At 36.1% G+C, this 20,607-nt stretch overlaps 1 protein-coding gene across 7 annotated transcripts in view; it reads left to right on the top strand.

Moving 5' to 3' along the window:
• The window catches only part of STXBP5L (syntaxin binding protein 5L), a 175,556-nt gene that overhangs the window by 124,410 nt on the left and 30,539 nt on the right, over window positions 1–20,607 (top strand). For 3 of the 7 annotated variants that reach the window (XM_042868046.1, XM_042868048.1, XM_042868050.1), the window contains exons 17-19: window positions 1,051–1,176; window positions 2,328–2,479; window positions 10,799–10,864. In XM_042868046.1, coding sequence (XP_042723980.1) covers window positions 1,051–1,176; window positions 2,328–2,479; window positions 10,799–10,864 — 344 coding nt within the window. Of the gene's footprint in view, window positions 1–1,050; window positions 1,177–2,327; window positions 2,480–4,095; window positions 4,168–10,798; window positions 10,865–18,301; window positions 18,353–20,607 lie in introns of all 7 variants that reach the window. The other 4 variants (XM_042868047.1, XM_042868049.1, XM_042868043.1 and 1 more) reach the window with 3 other exon arrangements.

The following is a 20,607-nucleotide window of genomic DNA, read 5'->3' on the forward strand; positions in this document are numbered from 1 at the left end:
AAAAAGACTAGATCACGTATGAGGTAATTATACTCCTAAGAAGAAAATAAGAATTGTTTGCACTAGACAGATAAATAGAATTGTCAAGTCCAGAAGTTTTGGATATGCAGTGATGACGTGCAGTACAGAAAGATGCTGCATCTACCTTCTCTTGCCGTACTTCAGAACGAGATAGTTCCAACAGCACAGAAATGTCATCCCTGAGATTTTCAGAAGAAAACCTTCAGGTTTTCCATCTGAGTTGATTATTCATGCCAGTGCAGGTCTGGAACACAGGTCTTACAAGGAGTGGCTGAAGAAAATTGGATTGCTTAGTCTGGAGGCTTGGGGGAGACCTTATCACTTTGTAACTACCTGAAAGGAACCTGTAGCAAAGTGGGGATCAGCCACTTCTCTCAGGTAGCTAGTGATAGGATGAAAGGTATTGGCTTCTAATTGCACCAGGTGAGGTTCAGGTTGGGTATTAGGAAAAATTTATTCTCAGGAGTGGTGAGGAATTGGAACAGGCTGCACAGGGAGGTGATGGAGTCACCATTTCTGGAGATTTTCGAGAACCGTGTGGATGTGGCATCAAGGGATATGGTTTAGTGGGCATGGCTGATGGGTTGACGGTTGAACTAGATGATGTTAGTCATCTTTTCCACTCTTAATTATTCTGTGATTCTGTGGTATAGTACAAGAAAATACAATCGTTTGGAAAAAAGAAAAGGAAAAGGAAAGCAAAATTGTTAAGCAAAAATCATTTTTATTAACCTAAATTGTTTACCTCACTTACAACTTCTCCAGAGTTTCTCATTTAGGGAATGTTGAAATTTTCAGATTTATTTCTACAGCAGAAATTAAAGTCAAAGCCTGGAATTCTTCCAAATTATCCATGTTCTGATTGGAAAGCCTAGTCTCAATGTACGGGTGTATGCAAAATATGCTGCGGTTGTGCATACTGCTGTGGTCTTATTAATGGATTCTGCTTCATTAATATTTTCTCAGGGGAAGTATTTGTTTTTCATGGCTCAGTCTGTTTATTTGTTTTTATTTTGCACCTTTCCTTAGTGTTAAGACTCGACCTGTGCGAATGCCTCCTGGATATCAAGCAGATCTTGTTATTCAGTTGGTGTGGGTGGATGGTGAGCCTCCACAACAGATTACCAGTCTTGCTGTAAACTCTGCCTATGGACTGTAAGTAACTCAAAATTAAGATACATTGATTTATTGTTTATGCACTAAATCATGTTCTTTCCAGCTACACTTTGAAGTTCCCCAAAGGTGTTTGAAGTCAGAGTAAAAATAATCAAAAGATGCTATTATCCTGACTGTTGGGTAAAAATTACTTTATTTCACATGAAGAGTGTATGAGATGTTAAACTGTAATTTTTGCTATTATTTTTACTATTCCTGTTTAAAAGACTGAATTGCTTTGCATCATTCTGTCCATTTTCTCAAGTAAAGTCCAATTACCTTTCAAGTCTGAAATTTTAGAAGTTATTTTGGAAGAATCACTGAAGTACATTTTCTAAAAAAAGGTGAATGTATGCTAAATGTCATTTAACGTGATATCAAATTTTTATTGGAAGTTGTCTTGTGAGAACAGCTTTTTTATGTGTGTGCTAATCTCTGTTTGCAAGAGCAGCAGAGATCTGAAATAGAAATTTGAATAAGGAACCTCACAATACTAAGTTCTGTATGGAACTGCAAGTGAGCATATCTGTATGCATCTTACTCCTCAAGCTCTATTTAATTGCCAGTTTTTTATGTTTTTTCTCATTGATGATTGACCAAAGACATTAATCAGTAATCATACACTATGTTGAAGGCATAAAAGACATGAGCCTTAATAAGCGTTAGGTGTCTGACTCCCACCAATATACTGATACTTTACAGACTTCAGAAATTTTACACAGAGCAAAAATTCTTACATATATTTGCATATATTTGTGCAAAAATATTGTGTTTGAAGTTTGCTTTGTGAATCCTTTGACCCGTGTTTCCAAATTATTTCTGTTTATGAACTCCATAACCTTTTGATTTACTGTTCCAAGGTTCATGTGTTATTTGTGCAAATTGTAGGGCTTTGCATTATTGCAGTGCATTCTGCACAGAAGGTTAAAGGTGATAGTCTTCTTTCTGGAATGTCAGTTACCCTGTTTCAGGACAGGATTTTGTCAACCCAGGATTACAGCTCTGTAATTACAGAAAGTAAGCTTTAGTAGTTTCTGATGAAAATGTTGCTGCAGAATTCCTAATACTAAATAATGATTATTTTTTGCACCACTTAACTATATATTACTAATACCTCTGAGGAACTTTGTTTTTTCTTTTTTTTTCCTCAGAGTGGCATTTGGAAACTGCAATGGTTTGGCTGTTGTGGACTTCATGCAAAAGAGCGTACTACTGAGCATGGGAACCCTTGAATTGTACGGATCGAGTGATCCGTACCAACGCCAGCCCCGTTCACCTCGAAAAAGCAAGCAGTTTGCTGCAGGTAGAAATTAAAATATTGTGGTTATGAGCTTGACATTCTTTGATTTTTTTTGCCTGTGGCTTTTTATAGTGCTTTTGACATGCATGACTATCTGCCAGCCAATGGAATTTCTATAACTTGACAGAAGAAACCCGATGTGCTTTAAGTACTGATACTTTTTCTCACAAGCAAAAAATGTCAGGAAGTTTATTATTTTGGGATGGAAGTCAGCAAGTAATTCCCTTTCCTGAGTCTCTAAAAATCATAAGTAGAGAAATAAACTGCTTCTCTGGCAGTCTCTTGAAGTGTAGTCTTCAAGCGTAGTCTTTGTCTGCTATTTTCTTTCTGTTTTCAGTAAATATGTAAGACTTGAGTTTAAAATTAGTTGTACTTTCTGCTAAGTGTTATTCATTGTTAATTGAATAGGTAGTTGTGATTGGGAAATAATAGCTGGGTACCTGCTATTTAGATAGCAAAACTAACTCCAGTCAGCCACTTTGTTAGCTCCTAATATAAATTTACTAAATACACTTGTACCAAATCTTAAATTTGATGCCAAGAGGATCACATTTGTAATTCACAGCTATTATTATGTATTAAATGTTAGAAACATCAGTTCATCACTGCAGTTAAATTTTGCCAGACATTTTTGATTATCTAAAAAATTAACTTGTATAAGGGGAAAAACCAAAACCTTTTAGCTCTGCATATGCCATAATAACGTACTTGAGTCAGAGAGAGTTATGAAATATAATTTATGTAGCTGCAGAATTTCAGAATTAGATTTTAAAGTCTGTTTGGAAACGTTGAATGTTTTAAATATACATATAAAATTATAAAAGCAGGATATTACAGTGGTTTTATGACATTAGCATTTTCATCAGCAGATCCTACAATAAATCATCAAATCCTATTTCTCCACAGAGTCCATATAAACTTTTTTTCATTTTCAGTATGATTGTACTTTTAGTAGAAAGAAATATTTGGAGAATAAAAAGTAAGTCTTCAGCCCTACTTCCATTCCTGAAAGACCACTTATCTCACTTTCTAGGCATTTAATCATTGCAAGCTTAGTTCTCATCGTGCCAAGTGTTAAGGATGTAAATTTGGAACAGTTGAGGAAAGAGGAGACAAGCAGCTTTAAGCTTTCTTCATCTCCCAGTGTAATTTGAACAGCCAAACATAGGCAACATGATGCTGAGCTGTGTACAGAAATTACAGGATAACTGTTGTAGAAACAGCTATTATCAGCATTGCACCATGCAGGATTTCTATGTGTCAGGGACAATTTTGGCTACTCCTTTAAGGCAGTATTCCAGTTGTGCTGCCAGAATGGAGTCTGCTGGTATGTACTGGGTGACTGCCAAGAAAGAATATGCTCTTCTAGATTGGTCATAGAAACTATGCATCCGAAAAATGATCCTCAGCTGCTTTCTCACCATCCATCCTACATCTTTTACTTTTTTGGTTATTTTTATTGTTATATCTCCCAATTGGAAGGTAAGCATCTGCTGAAATTTCTTCACCTTGGCTGTTCTAGATGCTGGTTATGGATATCACTTCCTTTCACTTTAGACTGTTTTTTTCTCTCTTTCCTCTGCCTGCTGCTGATGCTGGTGTACTGGCATGTTCCAAAGACAACTTTTGCATGCGTGGCCTGTCTAACTTTTATCCAGATTTAACGAAACGGATCCGTACTTCCTATCAGAGTAAGTTCTATAAAGGTTAGGCAAATAGCATTATCATGATGAGACTATGCCTGACTTAAACCCATGTGTTTGTGCTTTGTAATGTGTTTCCGAAACACATTCAGCATGCATGCAGTTTATTACACTTTGTAATGTCAACCATGCTTCATTTTGACAGTTTTCTTTGTTATGCAGATATTTCAGATCTGTTTTCCTCTTCCAAAACAATCAATGAGAAAGCATCATTGACTTATATGGGACAAATTTGGCCTTAGAAATGAGTTTTCAATAATGTTGTGATCTTGATGAGAGTATTTTCTTTGGTTTCATTTTCATTTCAGTGTGCACCTACTTATATGAAGCATTTCTTGTTTTTCAATGGCGCTGCCTGGTTATACTTATTAATTAATTCTTCCCTATTCTCAGAAGAGCAATGCTGTTTAAAAATCTGCCAATTGGGTTGCATGCTATGAAATTTTGAATGTTAATCTTGGTCTGGTACTTGAATATTTGGCTTTGGGGAGCCATCCCATGGCTCTGATCTTTAATGGGGAATGTAAAGTGGGTATAAAAATACGTACATCAAAGAGTTATGAAAATTAATGGTTTTTATATTTTAAAATTTTGGACTATAGCGATATGTAATTTAAATATTAGCATTCATCACTGCACAACGTGATGAACAAGCTATAATTAATTTTGCAGAAATGACTGTTCAACCAACAATCTGTATGTATCTTAATTGACTTAGTGCTTATATGTAATTAGGTCTCCAGGATGCCTCTTATTCATTTCTTTTTAAAGTGTTTTTTGCAGAACAACTGGACAGGTGATTTTACATTGAATACTCAGTGCAGGCGAGATAAAGAGAGGGGTGACAGTTGTTTTAGTATTTCGTATAAATACATAGTTGTGGTTGTGGTTGTATGGTTGTTGAAGTACATTTGTATGCTCACAGAAGAAAATGACATTTCATCTATCTAGATAATTTAGCAACGAATTTCTGTGATTTAGTGTCATAGTACTTCATAAAAAGTAGTCTATTTAGTTAGAAGACCAGGCCAGTTAGAAATCTAGCAGACCGAAAAAAGGACTGGTGTATAATGTTTTATATTTTATTGGTCAGGTCTTTCTAATTACAAGTCTATAAATTAGAACTCAGGGGGCAAACTGCAGTCAGAGGTTTATGAATTTCCACCAAACAACAACAACAAAAAAGCCATACAAAAATATTAATGAAGTCTAAGACAGAAAAGGACCAATGAGTCCAACATGTTCATCCACAACAACAAACACAGCTCACAGGTTTTAAGAGCTTAATATTTCTGATCTTGTTTCTATATTCAACCCTAAAAGGTTTCTATATACTGCATAGCCAAAGTCTACAATTTTGACTGTAGTTCATAAGCATTATTAACTCTCTTTCCTCAAAAAGTGTTTTGTTTTTGCCTTTGTCATTTGATACTTACATAGGAATATGTACTGATTGTCTGGTGCATCTTTCAGACCATTAAGACTAAGAACAAGGCAAAAATGTGTTACGGAGTATGAAGTATCTTAGCTAATGAGCAGTAGTTAAGAATATCTCCGATTGCTATGTAATTCTCAAGTTGAGTTTTGCTACTCTTATGAGAGAGAGGAGTTTTAGGAACGTTATTGAGGATGGATTTAGGATTATGATCACAGGCTTATTCTTGTAAAGGGCAGTGATAGGAAAAGAAAAGCATTGTTGAAGCTGTGCTCAAAACTGATATTATCAAGGTGAAAACAGGAATAGTTGTGATATTGTAAGCAGTAGGTCTACAGTATTGAGGATTATATGAATGAAAATTGAAGTTAATGGGAAGGCATATCAGGAGTTGATTCAATTAAAATAATGAGCTAGGAAGATAATTTCATGAAGGTCAGTTTGAGAGAATCAGACTAGTATTCACTGAAGCCAAAAAAAAGACTGTGTTGTGGTTTAACCCAGTAAGCAGATAAACACCCTACAGTCATTTGCTCTCATGACCCCCTCCCAATGGAATGGAAGGAAGAATCAGGGGAGAAAAAACAGAACTCATAGGTTGAGATAAAGAATATTTAGTAAGATGGAAAAGGAAGAGAGAAATAGCAGTAATGATAATATACGTATGCAAAACAAATGGTGTGTGAAACAGATGCTTGCCACCTACTAACCGATGCCCAGCCAGTCCCCAAGGAGCTGCTGCCCCTCTAGCCAGCTCCCCTGAGTTTTATAGTTTATCTTCACATGAAGTCATATGGTATGGAATATCACTTTGGCCAGGTTAGGTGAGCTCTCCTGGTTCTGTTCCCTCCCCAGCTCCTTGTGCCCCCGGTCCTCTTGCTGGCAGGGCAGTATCAGAAGCTGACAAACTGAAACATCCTTGGCTTTGTACAGTGCTGCTTAGCAACAATTGAAATATCAGTGTGTTATCAACCTTGTTCTTTCCCAAAGCCGAAACAACACTACACCAGACACTATGAAGAAAATCTACTCTGTCCCAGCTGAAACAAGGACAATAAGCAATATACTTTTGTTAGTCATTTTGAAGGTAATTTTCTGCAAGAAACTGATTTTGCACCCAGTCTTTGTATACAGAGTTAGCTTGATATTCCAAGAATATTCCAAAAAAAAGATTATACTGGCAATATTGAGTTCTGGACACTAGTGAGTAAGGTTTAGAAAGACAGGAATACTACTTAAACTTGGGTGGAAGTAAACATAGAAGAGATGTATATATCATTAGATATATATCTATATATATCTATATCTGTATATATCAAGATATATATATATATCATTAGGGTAACACAAGATCATTCTGGACAGCGAGATAAAGGAAAGGTTGATGTTTCAGTCTGAGGTGTCTTGCAACTGAAGGAGTGGCAAAAAAAACATCAAGCAGGGGGAAAAAGCAATGTCCTGAATGTAAGAGATTTGTCAAAGGAAAGAGATGATCAACAATGACAAGGTCATCTGATATATGAAGCTCAGTGATGGACTTATTATGAAATGTAGCTAATCTGTTATATACTTGCATGAAGCAAACTCAAAAGGGCCCAGAGCAAACTTACGAGTATTAAGGCAAAACATTCTGTGGGTTGGAAGGTGGAAATGGAAAGGGACAAGTAAGGGTTGAAAAGGTAGAAAAGGAAATGTAATAAACTCTAGACATATTGTAATGAGAGAGGCTGAAAATGTAAACACTTCTTGTGTTTGGTGGCCCCATTCTTTTTTTTTTTTTTTTTTTTTGTTACATCTGCTGGCAGCCATCTTCATTTGTAGCAAGACTATATGCCAACACAAAATAAATTTTCTCTGAAGTAGTGCTGAACTAAGGGGGAAGAGTGTTGGCTTTTTTTTCCCTTAACCAGTCAAAATTAAGTTGTATGTGTTATTGCCTAGGAGTAGATAGCATATATTTCAATATTAAAACAAATACATTTCCTCCATCTTGAGTGATTGTACTTGCAGTGGAACATAAAACTACAAACTTACAAAATCAGTTTGACCTTCTAATTGAAATTCATACCATCAATAGAAATTCATACCATCTGTCAGTAAAACAAGAAAATAGTCTTTATGAAGCATCCAAAGAGGCAACAGGTTAAAATTATATTTATCCATTGGAAAATAGTTTTCAGAATTCATAGTTTTCACTGAGATATACCTGTTCCTCCTTCAGGCCTGTCCTTTGAGAGGATGAGAGCAGAAGTAACCTTGTTGCTAAAGGAAGAACAGAACACTGTGTTACGAGTCATTACTTATCAGTAATTAACACTTTAAATGACACATGTCAACACAGTAGAAGCTAATCTAGGTTGAGATTTAAGTTAACTTGTATGTTCTGAACAAGCTGCCATTTCCAAAGAATGCATCATGTTTAAATGTAAAAGAAACAGCATGGTAATTCAGTGTAGAGACTTATGAATTAGTATGATACTGAGTTTACTTATTGGCTTGTGAATATTTATGAGAATTTGTTTATAGTTTATTAAATTGTAACAAAAAATGTGATGGCTTGGATGCCTTTAAAGACTTGAAAGTCTGAATCATGTACTCAGAGATTCAAATTTTAAAATTATTTTAAATTAGTATTATTTCATAAATGTTACTATTCTGTACTAGACATTACATTTTTGATCCTTTAATAATTTTTTTGTTTATTTAACAAAGAAAAAATGGGAATCACAGTAAAAGTGATTGAAAAGGATCCATGAGCTGTCTTTAAAATTGCCTTATGCCTCAGAAAGTATACTTACCTATTGTGTAATTTTTATGTTTATAACTTTTTCAAAGCAAAATAATGTCAATGGGTACATCTTCTGACAGTTGTCTGTTTCAATTCCCAAACTCAGTTATTTGCGTTTAGTTTGCTGCCATGTTCTTCTTACAGTAGTTGGTCTCAAAATTTTGCTAATTTCAGCAAAAATATCTTGGGACAGAGGTTGGTCCTACAGAACTTAAAAGCAAGAATTGAAAGTGTTTCCTAATATGATATCAGTTGTAGCCTCTCAAGGATTTGAGCGAAACCAAACTGCATGGAAATACATATGAGATATTATTAAAATGGTTTCCTTAAAAAGGGAATTAGAAAATAAGCCCTAGCACAAATGAGAGCTTGAGAGCTTCCTTTCTTATCTCAAGAGAATCTCCAGTGTTCAATGGAATCAAAGATCAATAAAAATTCAGACGTGTTTATTCCTTTCAGTGAATGATTGCAGATTATACAATGTCATGTAACATCTTCATCTTCTCTCTCAGCTTACATGAGTTTAGAGATTACAGAGTCACAAGATTTTCTTCCATGGCTAGGCAAAATGACAAGTAGAAAGTGGTTGGGAGGAGAAAATGGATTGTTTCCCAGAGCAGGAAGGCAGTTTGATGAAAGGGAAGGCAAAGAGATGGATTCAGAGCTTTTACTACTTTGTCATGAAGCATTAGTTGGGAGATGAAAAATTAGTTTTCAATTTTTTCATCCTTCCTTCCCATTTATAAGTTATGGACCAGAAAGTATAAAAAGTTAAAGAATCCCAACTATATCGCATTATTGGAACTGCACTTATTTGTACTATCAGTGTTTCTGATCCGGTGATTTTGAATAACCTGAACTAGCAGAATGTTGCTGTTCATAGCAGGAGAGTTGGACTAGATGACCTTTAAAGGTTCCTCCTAACTCATATGATTCTATGACTTTATGACTCTATTGTTAATTCAATAAGGTTAAAAGAAACTTTGGATATATAGATGGATGATAAGTAGAACTCAGTGTTTCTAAGCAAGGGTGATTGACGCCAGGGGAAAATTTGCAAGTGACAGTACTTAAGCAAATCGAAGTGTTCAAGACTAAGACAGTGTGCTTTTGGAGGACATATAAATTCCTACACTAAAAATAAGAGATAGAAAAGTAGAAAGTGGAAAGTAAGACGTAGAAAAGTGCATGTTCACCATTCCAAAAATGTCGTAATATGAAATGCATTTTAAACTTTTGCCAAACATGTAGAGATTGTGGTCTTCTCAAGGTGGTTGTTTTTTTTCTTTCAGAACAGTGGTGTGATTTGGTGCTTTTCCTACATAAGTCAGTGGCACCAGTGTACCTTGAGCTGTAATACTGATTATGTAAACTTCCAAATAAATACTTTCTATTCAGAAGCAAAATCTTACCTGGGATTTGGCACTGGGGGTTGGAAGTTAATGATCCTTGAGGTCCCTTCCAACTCAAGCTGTTCTATGATTATAACTTAGCCAAGAGTAACTGTACAGAACTTAGAATCATTTCATTAATCCATATCCATAGTGTCAAATTTTAGGAAACTCCAGTACTGCATTTGGAAAAGAATCAGTGTTAGTATTTCATTGTATGTATCTATACCTCACAAAAACACTCAACCATCAGCCCATGGTAGATTATAGCATGAGCTCAAACATGCCCAATCTGTGTTTAAGATGGGTTTTAGTTTGATCACAAACACAAGCTCATGCTTAAGCAGTTTAAGCTAGGATTATACTACTTGCTGCTCTGCTCCATGGTAGACTGCTGCAGATGAGTTCCTCATAAATTTTTCTAAATGATGTGAAAGGTGTCTTGTCCGAAAAACTCCCTGTTACATTCAGATAATACCATCACCTCTGTGCTCTTTAAAATGAGCAGTCTTCTGTGAATGCTTCTAAGATTCTAGTGTTGTAGTGATTATATTCTTTTATTCACTTTCTTCTTGCACAAGTATTCACTCTTTTTTTTTTAATTCCTCTTCATGCCCTCCTCACCCCATTTTATGGTTTCTGCTGTGCATTGTGCAGCACATGAAAGTATAGAGCTGATTCCACATTTCTTGCTCAGGGAAGACTGATTTTTATACAAATCACAAAGATTTGAATTTTAAACTACACAAAGTACAGAGACTCTTTGTCTACTCTGAGGCACTTGGAAAACAAATCTGAGTTAACAAGAGGTGTGATTTTTGAAGTAGACCTAAATTTCTGTAGGGACAGCCTGATAACTACAGTTATTCTGAAATAGGTATTTCCCTCACTTTTCACACTGCTCCTTTCTCCACTATGGCTTTGAAGTGCAGAATATCATCGACCAAGAAAGCTGAAGCATGCCCTGTTAGATTGTAACTTAACTTTTTAACTCCATTTTTTCAGGCCTGACTGAACTCAGTGACAGTCCAGTTTCCCTGGAGCTAGAGCGTTGCAAGTCTCCCACTTCAGGTAAAGGTGATTGGCTTCTCTTCCTGCAGTCTGTATAAGCCATTCATGTCGTGCATCACTGTATTCTATTAATCCCTAAGAAGTGAAGTGTATAATCACAGATCCAAAGAGAAGAATTAACTGGAGAAGTGCTTGTTATATAGTGCAATGGAATTCAAAATATGTTCATTTAAAGAAAAGTTATTAATACGTGGGGCATCTTGAAGTGAAGAGTATGTAAACACTGGAGCTGATGCAGTTCAGGCATATCTTATATCTCACATGAACTCAGCACTTTCGTCAGAGAATTGTCTCTGTTTTCATAAAAGGCTTTGTATTTTAATAGGGAGTCCCTATGACTGTGTGTCAAAACACATACGTGCGTATAGAAAAATTGTTTGAAAAGAACCCTTCAGTGCCTCAGTGTTGTAATTTACAGTGGAAACATAATCTTAAACAAAAAATACTAGATTATCAGTTGGACCCTGCCCTGGAACCCTGGCCATTTAAAAGTTTACAGATGTTTCTAATCTTGCCTGTAGTCCTGCAGAATGTGGAGTTCAGCACATTCACATTCCTAGAGACTGGTCTGCACTGATCTCTTTTAATGTGAATTCGGTGTCTTAAACTTGGTTGCTTAGAATTGTTTTCTAATAGTTGACTTTTAAGTGTGATAGAAAATAAGCATGTGTAGCTTTGATACATTAATTTTGTTTATGGTGTGCATATCACAGTTCTTTACCTTCTAAGTTGGTAAATATTGGTAGATACTTTTTTTTTCCTTAGTTACTGTAAACATTTCTCAGAAATGTGCCATTCAAATCCTTTATTCACATATTTTATTCTAATGGGACACAGTCACCTCTAATGTAGCACAGTATTTAGTAATCTACAAAAATCTGAAGCAAAAAAAATGTTCACATGACACGTGAAGAACTAAAATAAAAACAGTTGTTTTGTAATAAAGGTACATTTCCTTTTGTTGCAACCCAATCACTATAGACATGGGATATCTTAGTGGTGAAACAGTATTGATAAAGCCGTAGGGGCTGACTCTTGAGGTTGCCTCAGAAACTTGTTATAAGGACCTCTTTTTTTTAAATGATGACTCAGTAAAATTAGACCATTTATTTCCTGGACTACTGGGATCCATCCTTTCAGACTTCTCTCTGGAAGCAGGGTACACATTCTCCTTTTTACTGAAAATTAAGAGATCACTGATGTGGTAAACATATGTGCATGTGATTAGTTTTATAATGAATGAAGTCCATAGCATCTTATGTTTTCTGCAGAAAATCAATTGATTTTTCCTTCCATGATTGATCAAAAATACCAAATTTATACAAAATTTTATTGATTTGCTCTGCAGTTAATTCTGCTTTTCAGCTCTGGAGGACATGCAGCAAGGAAAAATGTCTAACTTAAGATTGTTTCTGGTTTTAGCCTTTTGTGTCCTTCAAGCTATATTTGAATACTTAACATTTTGCAAAATTAACTGCTGGTTAAAAATAGAAATTATTTTTACTGTGGCTGATAATAATTATTTTTTAAGTGTACATCAAGCATGGATCTTGTAGAAACCAACCTCAAAATTGTGACCACCAAGCATCTGGAAGTAGTACTACCTTGTGCTTCTGAACACATCCTCACAACCACATTTGTTTTGCACTGGCTAGTATTTCTCCCATCATATGATAAAACTGGTTGATATGTGTAATAATGGATTTACTTGACAGGCTTCTTTTGCTTCCAGTCTTGCCTTTGATATCTTTAAAGTTCATGGTATGCAAACTCTGTAATTAAATGGTGCTATACTCCATGATATCTTTGTAAAACCAGCCACCGTGTATCTCTATTAAGGATAGACTTAACACTTAATCCTTCAGAAATTTAGCCTAAACAGAAAGGGCAGTTGGAAATAAGTCTTATGGTTCAAGTTGCTGCCCAGTGAGATTCACACTGGGTGTATCTACATCACCAGCTGATGCGACTGATTTATTGCAATTCTCTACAGTTAGCAGGCCATATCAGTGTCAGATCTTCACTGTCAGTGCAGTTCATGCTTGCTGCTGACTTGAGTATGCATACATACGCAGATTACATACAGTTGAGGGCTAAAAGTCTGCATGACAAACACCATACTCTTGCTGGCATAGAGGGGAGCAACTTGATCCTTGGCTTCATCACAACAGGAATGATACAGGGAGCTACACTGCACTGACTCAAGCACAAAGCAATCTTCAGGAAGGATCGCTCTAGCATTCTAATTGCTGGTGTAGATACAAACAATTTTACTTCCAAGAAAGCTGTTAGTAACTTGGTCTGGTTTCAGTTCCAGCTAGGCCCCTAGAACAGTGTCAATGAAGGCTTTTTCAAGAACTTAATCTCTTGCCTGCTCATCTCTTGATCTGATCCTGAACATAGCTTAGTCTACCTGGACTTTCTGACCTTCTTTGTTTTCCTGAAAAACCTATGTTGCCTCTAACATCCTACTGCTTGTTGATATTTTAACCTCTAGCTGAGGTTCTACAGTAAGACCCAGTGTCAACTCAGTAATTCAGTTTTGTTTATTTTGCCAAGTCAAAATTAGGCATTTGTGTTCTGTTGCTGATGTGAGTGTTAGAGTACTGAGCAAATGACATAATGCTGAAAATTAATCCTTACTGTATTTGCAGGGCTGTTTTCTAGTTCAGAACAAATCAAACTTCTTCCATTAAGCAATACTTTAAACTTGATCAATAAAGCTGTCTTTTCAAGTATTTGACCTGTACAATTTGGGAAAGCATGGCTTTGCATTGAAAAGTGAAAAAATTACACTTTTCAGTCTAGAACATGAAATTGGTTGCATTGCCACACAGGGATAGTAGCAAGTGAGGAAATAATCAGGCTTTCATATTAAGCATGATAGACAGAGGAAAAGAATGGTCTTTCTTAAACACTGTTATCTTCTTCTAATTTAATTACCATTTAAATAATATAATAATGCAGTTCCAATACTGTACAGGAAGACAAGGAGTCAATAGATCCATTTTTAAAACTCTCCTTGTTTGTGAATGTCTGAGAGGTGGCAGTTTCCATTGTAAGTAAATTGCATAGCAAATATAACAGTATATGTGTAGGTGAACGCTTCTGAAAATAGCAAAATGAGAAACATTAATAAAAAACTTGTCTTTAACAAGTATTTCATGGGCATGATCATGCAATACAACATGTCATATAATGGTATTTGATTGGCTTTAAAAAAGTCTCAGATCATATTAAGGAAAGTGGAAGTGAACTTTTTTAGGACCATCAGAATACCTTGTTCTTACTCATGCATACCATATTCTTTTGATGTAGAATGTCAAGCATTTTGATGGTCGTTTGTGATTTTCAGCTCAAAAGCTAGGGCTTTGTACTTCCTTAATTCCATGATGGATTCAGAGGGTTCAGTCTTTCCAAAATACAATTTTTAAAAACTCTCTGAGGCCTCATAAGCCCTTACAGTGTTAGTGATTATCCAGTGTTGGAGTTAATTACTATATGGTGTATTGCAAAACAGTACCCACCAGAATAAACTTAAGCTTTGTTATTATCATCAAATAAAGAAGACTTATTCAGAGGCTTTTAGAAATACAGTTTTACTGTATTGTTTCTTTTAGCCATTTTGTATTTCAGCATGTAGCTGAGAACACAGTGAGGTGAGCACAAGGAAATACATCTTTGAGAGGCCGTTTCACATAATTGCCCATTTCACTTTACATGATATAGACTTCTTTCAAAGATTAGAAAGAAAGAATGTAGTTGGTCCATGTCTGGGAGAGCAACTTCTGAAATACGAGTTTTGAAACAAAAATATATTTGTGTTTATTCTTAAGAAATCACCTGCATATTGGTGGCTCATATCCAGAAGGCTGTTCTGAAAGTAATATCTCCTGTTTTCTTATGTTGGCCCTCAACACCAGAGGCAGATGTTGGTGGCATGGCAGTAGAGGTTGAACCTTCCTGTCAATATTCTATTACATTTTGTTGCTGTGTGATACATGGCAGCAGAGGGGCAGTCTGATAGAATGGCATCTGTCATGGGAGTGTGTATGAAGCAGAGGTGTGTAATTAAATTCTTCCATGCTGAAAAAATGGCACCCATTGGCATTCACTGACTCTTGCCGAACATTTATGGAGACCTAACAGTGAATGTCAACACAAGTGGAGCTGTGGGTTGTGTGTTTCAGTAGTAGCAACATGCTCATTGCAGGTGAAAAAGCATAGTTAATGGTAGTAACTATGTCCAAGAAGAGTATTTTGTAGCTGAGAATGTGCTGTCAAATACTGTTATTGTGCTCTTTGTATACATGGGAGTTTCCATATAAATAAATAGGAAGCATTACTTCTGTAGCAAGCTACATATGTTTAAGACTGTAGCGCTTAGAGAAGGCTGCATTAAGACTTCCACAGTTGATTTCTCTTAGCTTTGGAACAGGTTCTTAAGGCAAGATTAATGGTTCTTATGACTTCCAGGTGCTATTGTCTTCATTTATTGCACTCATGACATGAACAGATGAGGCCCACACCATGCCAACCTGTTTTCCTACAGGAAGTGCTTTCTATATAGCTTAGTTTCAAGAATAACACTTTGAAGTTTTTAATAGTCACTCCTTCTCAACTTTTGTGTAATGACAGGGTAGCTGAAGAGATTTGATTCCATTTGAAAATTGCTTGCTTGCTTGTTTTCCACAATAATACATACATTTCAAAAACATTGTGTGTGTGAAAACAGTGTAATTTTTTTTTAAACATGATTATCAATTATCAATATAATTATGTGCCAACGTAACCATTTCTACTTATTTACATTACATTAAAAAGGATGTTTATTAGTTAGAAGTTGTTAACGAGATCCTAGAGCGAGCATAGGACACATTTTATCACTCTTTTCCAGTGTTTTTGATCGGATGGATAAATGCTTGCTTAAGATCTCAAGAAAGGATGTGTATGTCAGGGATTAGCAGTTAGATATTAGAAGGAATATTTTCACTCAGAGGGTGGTGACACACTGGAACAGGTTGCCCAAGGAGGCTGTGGATGCCCCATCCCTGGAGGCATTCAAGGCCAGGCTGGATGTGGCTCTGGGCAGCCTGGTCTGGTGGTTGGTGACCCTGCACACAGCAGGGGGTTGAATCCAGATGATCACTGTGGTCCTTTTCAACACAGGCCATTCTATGATTCTATGATTCCTTCATTTCCTAATGCTGTGTGTCTCCTTTCTACTTTAACCTTCTTACCATGTTCCCTTCTACAAAAGAATCCCACACCCATGCATCTCTTTTACCCATATTTTCAAGATCAGGATGCCTATACTATCCTTGTGCTCATAGCCATCAGATTTTTGCTCCCTTCCTTTCCCAGCTACAGTTCTTTCAGCGTCCTGTGCCTGTTAGTTTGCAGCATTCAGTCTAGTATGTCTGTTTTGTCTGGGAGCAGCTGCAGGAGCTCACAAATTGAGTCCAGGAGAATCAAAAGGTTTACTTTCTTTGTGCCTCCTGCATAAGCCTGCACACAGATAATTGGGAGCTATTTCTGCAATCTCCCAGCTCATACATACATGACACAGTTTGAAAATAGCTTTGAAAAAAGTCGGGAAAAAAAGACAGTTTGTAAAAAAAGAATCCTGTTATACAGGCATAGCTGTAATACTGAAGTAAAAGAGCTTAAGCCACCTGTTTATTAAGCCCAAAGCTCTCTTGATGACAGCACTAATGAGGTTCCCTTAATGTTAAATATAGTTAGGTTTTATAGTTCCAAAATATCCCAATTTAGAGTGTGGTCCCTACAACCTTCCTTAGGAATTAGAAATCCTTTTTGGAGAGGCTGCTTGGGCAAGATGTTGTCACTTCCTGAAAACAAAAGGTGATTATATTGCAAGTGCGTTTTTTTCCTGTATAGCAAGGCACTGGTTTTGTGAAGAAGTAACCTCTGTTCTCAGTGTGAAAGTATATGACAGCTCTCAGATGAATGGAATGCTTTTAAAAGTCTCTTTCGGAAAATTTGGTTGGCTTTTGTGTTAGTGCCTAAAATGGATACACAATCCAAACACTTGGTATCAAAATTAGAGAATTTTCACCACTGTGATATTAGGAATGTATATTTTTATGTTGGATTGATCTGAAGAGATCTCCTCACTTTGCTTTAAAGCATCCAGTTAGTGATACCCAGAAATGGATTGACATAAGGGTTGTGCTGCTTCTGTTGATATCAAAAGGTTGCTCAGGAGTCAGAAAGGCTCCTCAACTCTTTTCCGGGAGACAAACCAAAAAATCATAGGTGAGATATGATATTTTCATCTGCCAAATTGCAGGTTCTGTAGTGTATGACATTGTAAGATTCTTTCAGGGGCTCTTTGACTTGAAATGGTAAACAGTTGTTCTGGGCATCCTTCTGACCTAAAAGCTTATTAAATAGAAATTATAAAGGACTTGTTCCTTACATTCATATGTCCCAGTGTTCCTATCACTATTACACTTAACTATGTAGGACTTTTTTCTTAGAAGGAGAATAATTAGCTAACAAATACTTCGTTGTTCTCTACCAATGACAGACTGTATAAGAGGCAAAAGCCAGAAAACAATGTGAAAAAAACTGCATGAAGACAAAATAAAAGAATAAAAGAAAATATTGGAAATGAAGTCTTCTGAGTAAATAATAAAAGATTTCTTAAGGCATTTTTTAAACAAATTTAATACTTTTTGACTGCTACAAGACATGCTTCATTTCAGTTCTCTGGTGTTCATTGTTTTAAGATGTGCTCGTGTCTAAGGAAATGAAAACATTTTTGAACAGAAGCAAAATAATAGTTTTGTATTCAAAACGCAACAGATAATTAAATCTTCAGCAAGCTCAGTGCAATATTTTGATGTCTGAATAACACTACATTTTATCCTGAAGCTGCTGTATTTTGTTTCTGTTCTGTAGTCTATAAAATATTGTGTTTTGTCTCCATTACCACTACAATATGCCCTCTCTTTTTCAAATGATACCTTGAGTATGATCTCATCAGAACTCATCATTTCATTGCGCCCTCTTAAATAAATTGGTTTCCAGATGTTTAAATATTTGTGACATGCTGTATAACCAGCATTTGCAATATCTGCCTCAGTCTCATTTGTGATTGGTTTTTTTTTTTATCATTCCTGTCATCTCAAGGTAAGATATTGCAGCACACAGCCAAAGCTATGTATACCATTCATTTATTGAGAGCTGGAGTAATGTTTTGCAAGGACTTTTTTGTCTGGTTACATTTGTTTTTCTGAATGGTGTACATGAAAATATTTAAACCATTATTCTGCTTTTATGTGCTGATTTAAAAATATATATGCTACAAACGTTCAGCATGTTAACCAGAAGGTGGCGTGTTGTTTTCCCTCGCTCCTTTTTCTTTGTTAATTATTAACAACTGCCTTTCTCCTTTTTCTGTTGTTTCAGTTAAAGGATCAAGAAAGTTAAGTCTGCCAACAGATCTTAAGACTGATCTTGGTACGGTAGGCGAAAGCCAACAGCTTTAAACTTCCTTACATTCATTGGCAAGGCATTTTACCAACTGATCCATAGATAACACAATAACCTTGGAGGCTGTGTCTGAAAAGGCTTTCTAAAAAACACCTATTAACCCATACAGTTCTGTTGGCAGCTCTCAGCATTTCGGTTGTTTAATATTCATTTTTTTCATCTAGATATATTTTGCTAATTGTTGCACACCGTGTGTGTAGTATTTTTTGACGAAGTGGCTCCTGAACTTTTGACACGTGAACCATTATAACTGATTGTCAGCCACATTTACCTCTGCCTATAACAGCTACTGCATGCGCTAGTCCGTTTTCTTCATTTGATGTACAGATTCTGTACCACAACAGTAATAAGGCAGTTGAACATACATGTTTTATGGTTTTTGACCTTTGGAGAAGTAGATCAGAAACCAGTCATTTGTGTCTCAGACCTCTCCTCGTGACTTACCTTAGTCAACAATTAAGTGCACTGTTAGTTATAATATTTTTCACAGTTCTTTTTTAATATTTCACTGGAAATGCATTGTAAATGAAAGCAGAAATTTCACCCCAGGAAACATGAAATGAAAATTTAAGATCTTGCATAACCTTAAAAAAATATTTGGGGCAGTTTATGCCCTCTTAAATATGTATATAAAGAAAATCCTTCCTGGCGTTTGGGGTAGAATGTATGATTCATGCAAACATTTTTACAATTATTTTTCATATTCTCGGTGTCAAGGAGTCCTTTCTAGTTTTGCTCTCATGAGAAGTTTCTCATGTGAGATGACTGAAAAATAAATGTGTAGCCATGCCTCGTTACCCCGAATGTCTCTTTAGAGATAGAAACTGAAGTTGAGTCATATTCTTGTATAATGCAGCTGAACTTCATTTCTGTCACTGGGAATCTTGTGCATGTATAAACCAGTGTACCACTGTTCCTCAAGACAAAAGTCAGGGGAATAAATATGCCTTCAACATTATAAATGACTGAGGAACATAGAAAATTACTAATAGCTCCTGACAAAGATTAAATAAATAAAGGCAGCAAAATCATTGGGAAATTTAGTCCAGATTGTGCAGATCACAGTGTACAGATTGAATTAGTTGAAGTAATTTGCTCCATCATTAACAATGATATTTGAGCAACTGGGGTTGTAGGAAAATACTCCAAAAAATGGAGTGGAAAATTATAAAACTAATACTTCAAAAAGGTAAAAAAGAATAATGCAGGCAGCTACAGACCTTTAAAAAAAGTGGCTTTTATTATAGAAATCGATATTAATATTTTATTCTGTACAATATCTTGAGACAACTTTCACATGTCAGAGGAAATAAAATACCTTACCTACAGTTTTCTTACAATTCTACTGGATAATATTATAAGCATTGTCCAGATTATATTAAAAAACCGAAGGCATTTTTATTAAAAAAAAAAAAAAAATTAGAAAGAAGGAAATAGAAAAAAACCCTGCTCAGCTCCTCACAGCTCGATTGCTTAGCATGGCATCATATGGTATAGGACATCCCTGTGGTCAGTTTGGGTCAGATGTACTGATTGTGTCCTCTCCTATCTCCTTGTGCACCCCATTCCCTTTGGTGGCAGGGCAATACCAGAAGCTGTAAAGTCTTTGACTTAGTGTAAGTACTGCCCAACAGCTAAAACGTTATATTCATTCTAAATCTAATACACAGCACCATGCCAGCTACCAGAAAGAAACTTAACTCTATCCCAACTGAAACCAAGACAAAAGTGTGAATGTTTGTATATGTGATTTCAAAATAGTCCTGTTTCTACCATTCCTCTAATTACCTGCACTCATTATTTTTGAATAATGTTGAACGAGCTCAACTTAAATTGAAAACAAGTGTAAGAAGGTCAATTTCAACATTCTGCTGATGTTGGAAAAAAAATATTCTCACAGGCCAAGAGGTATTACCAAATTTCCAAATTTTCACCTAAGTGCTATGTTTGCTGTTTGTTTGTTGTTACTACTGCAGTTACTGGGTAATAGATTGCTAAGAATGAACCCTGTGTGTATGGGAACTGCTGAGTCACGGCCTGAAGCTCTGATTGATCACCTGAGGCGAGCCATGAGGCAGCCACAGGAGCACAGGTGAAGGCAATTCACCTGTATGAATGGAATGAAGGGATGGAGCCAGGCTAGGTCCTCCTAGACCTATTGAAGAGCTGGCTACCAGAGGGGGAGGATCTCTTCTGGAGATCTGCTCTGCTGGTGTTTTGTG

The sequence above is a fragment of the Lagopus leucura genome, unplaced genomic scaffold (assembly GCF_019238085.1).
Source record: "Lagopus leucura isolate 7727_CA_CO unplaced genomic scaffold, USGS_WTPT01 Super-Scaffold_100001, whole genome shotgun sequence".
Lineage (NCBI taxonomy): Eukaryota > Metazoa > Chordata > Aves > Galliformes > Phasianidae > Lagopus > Lagopus leucura.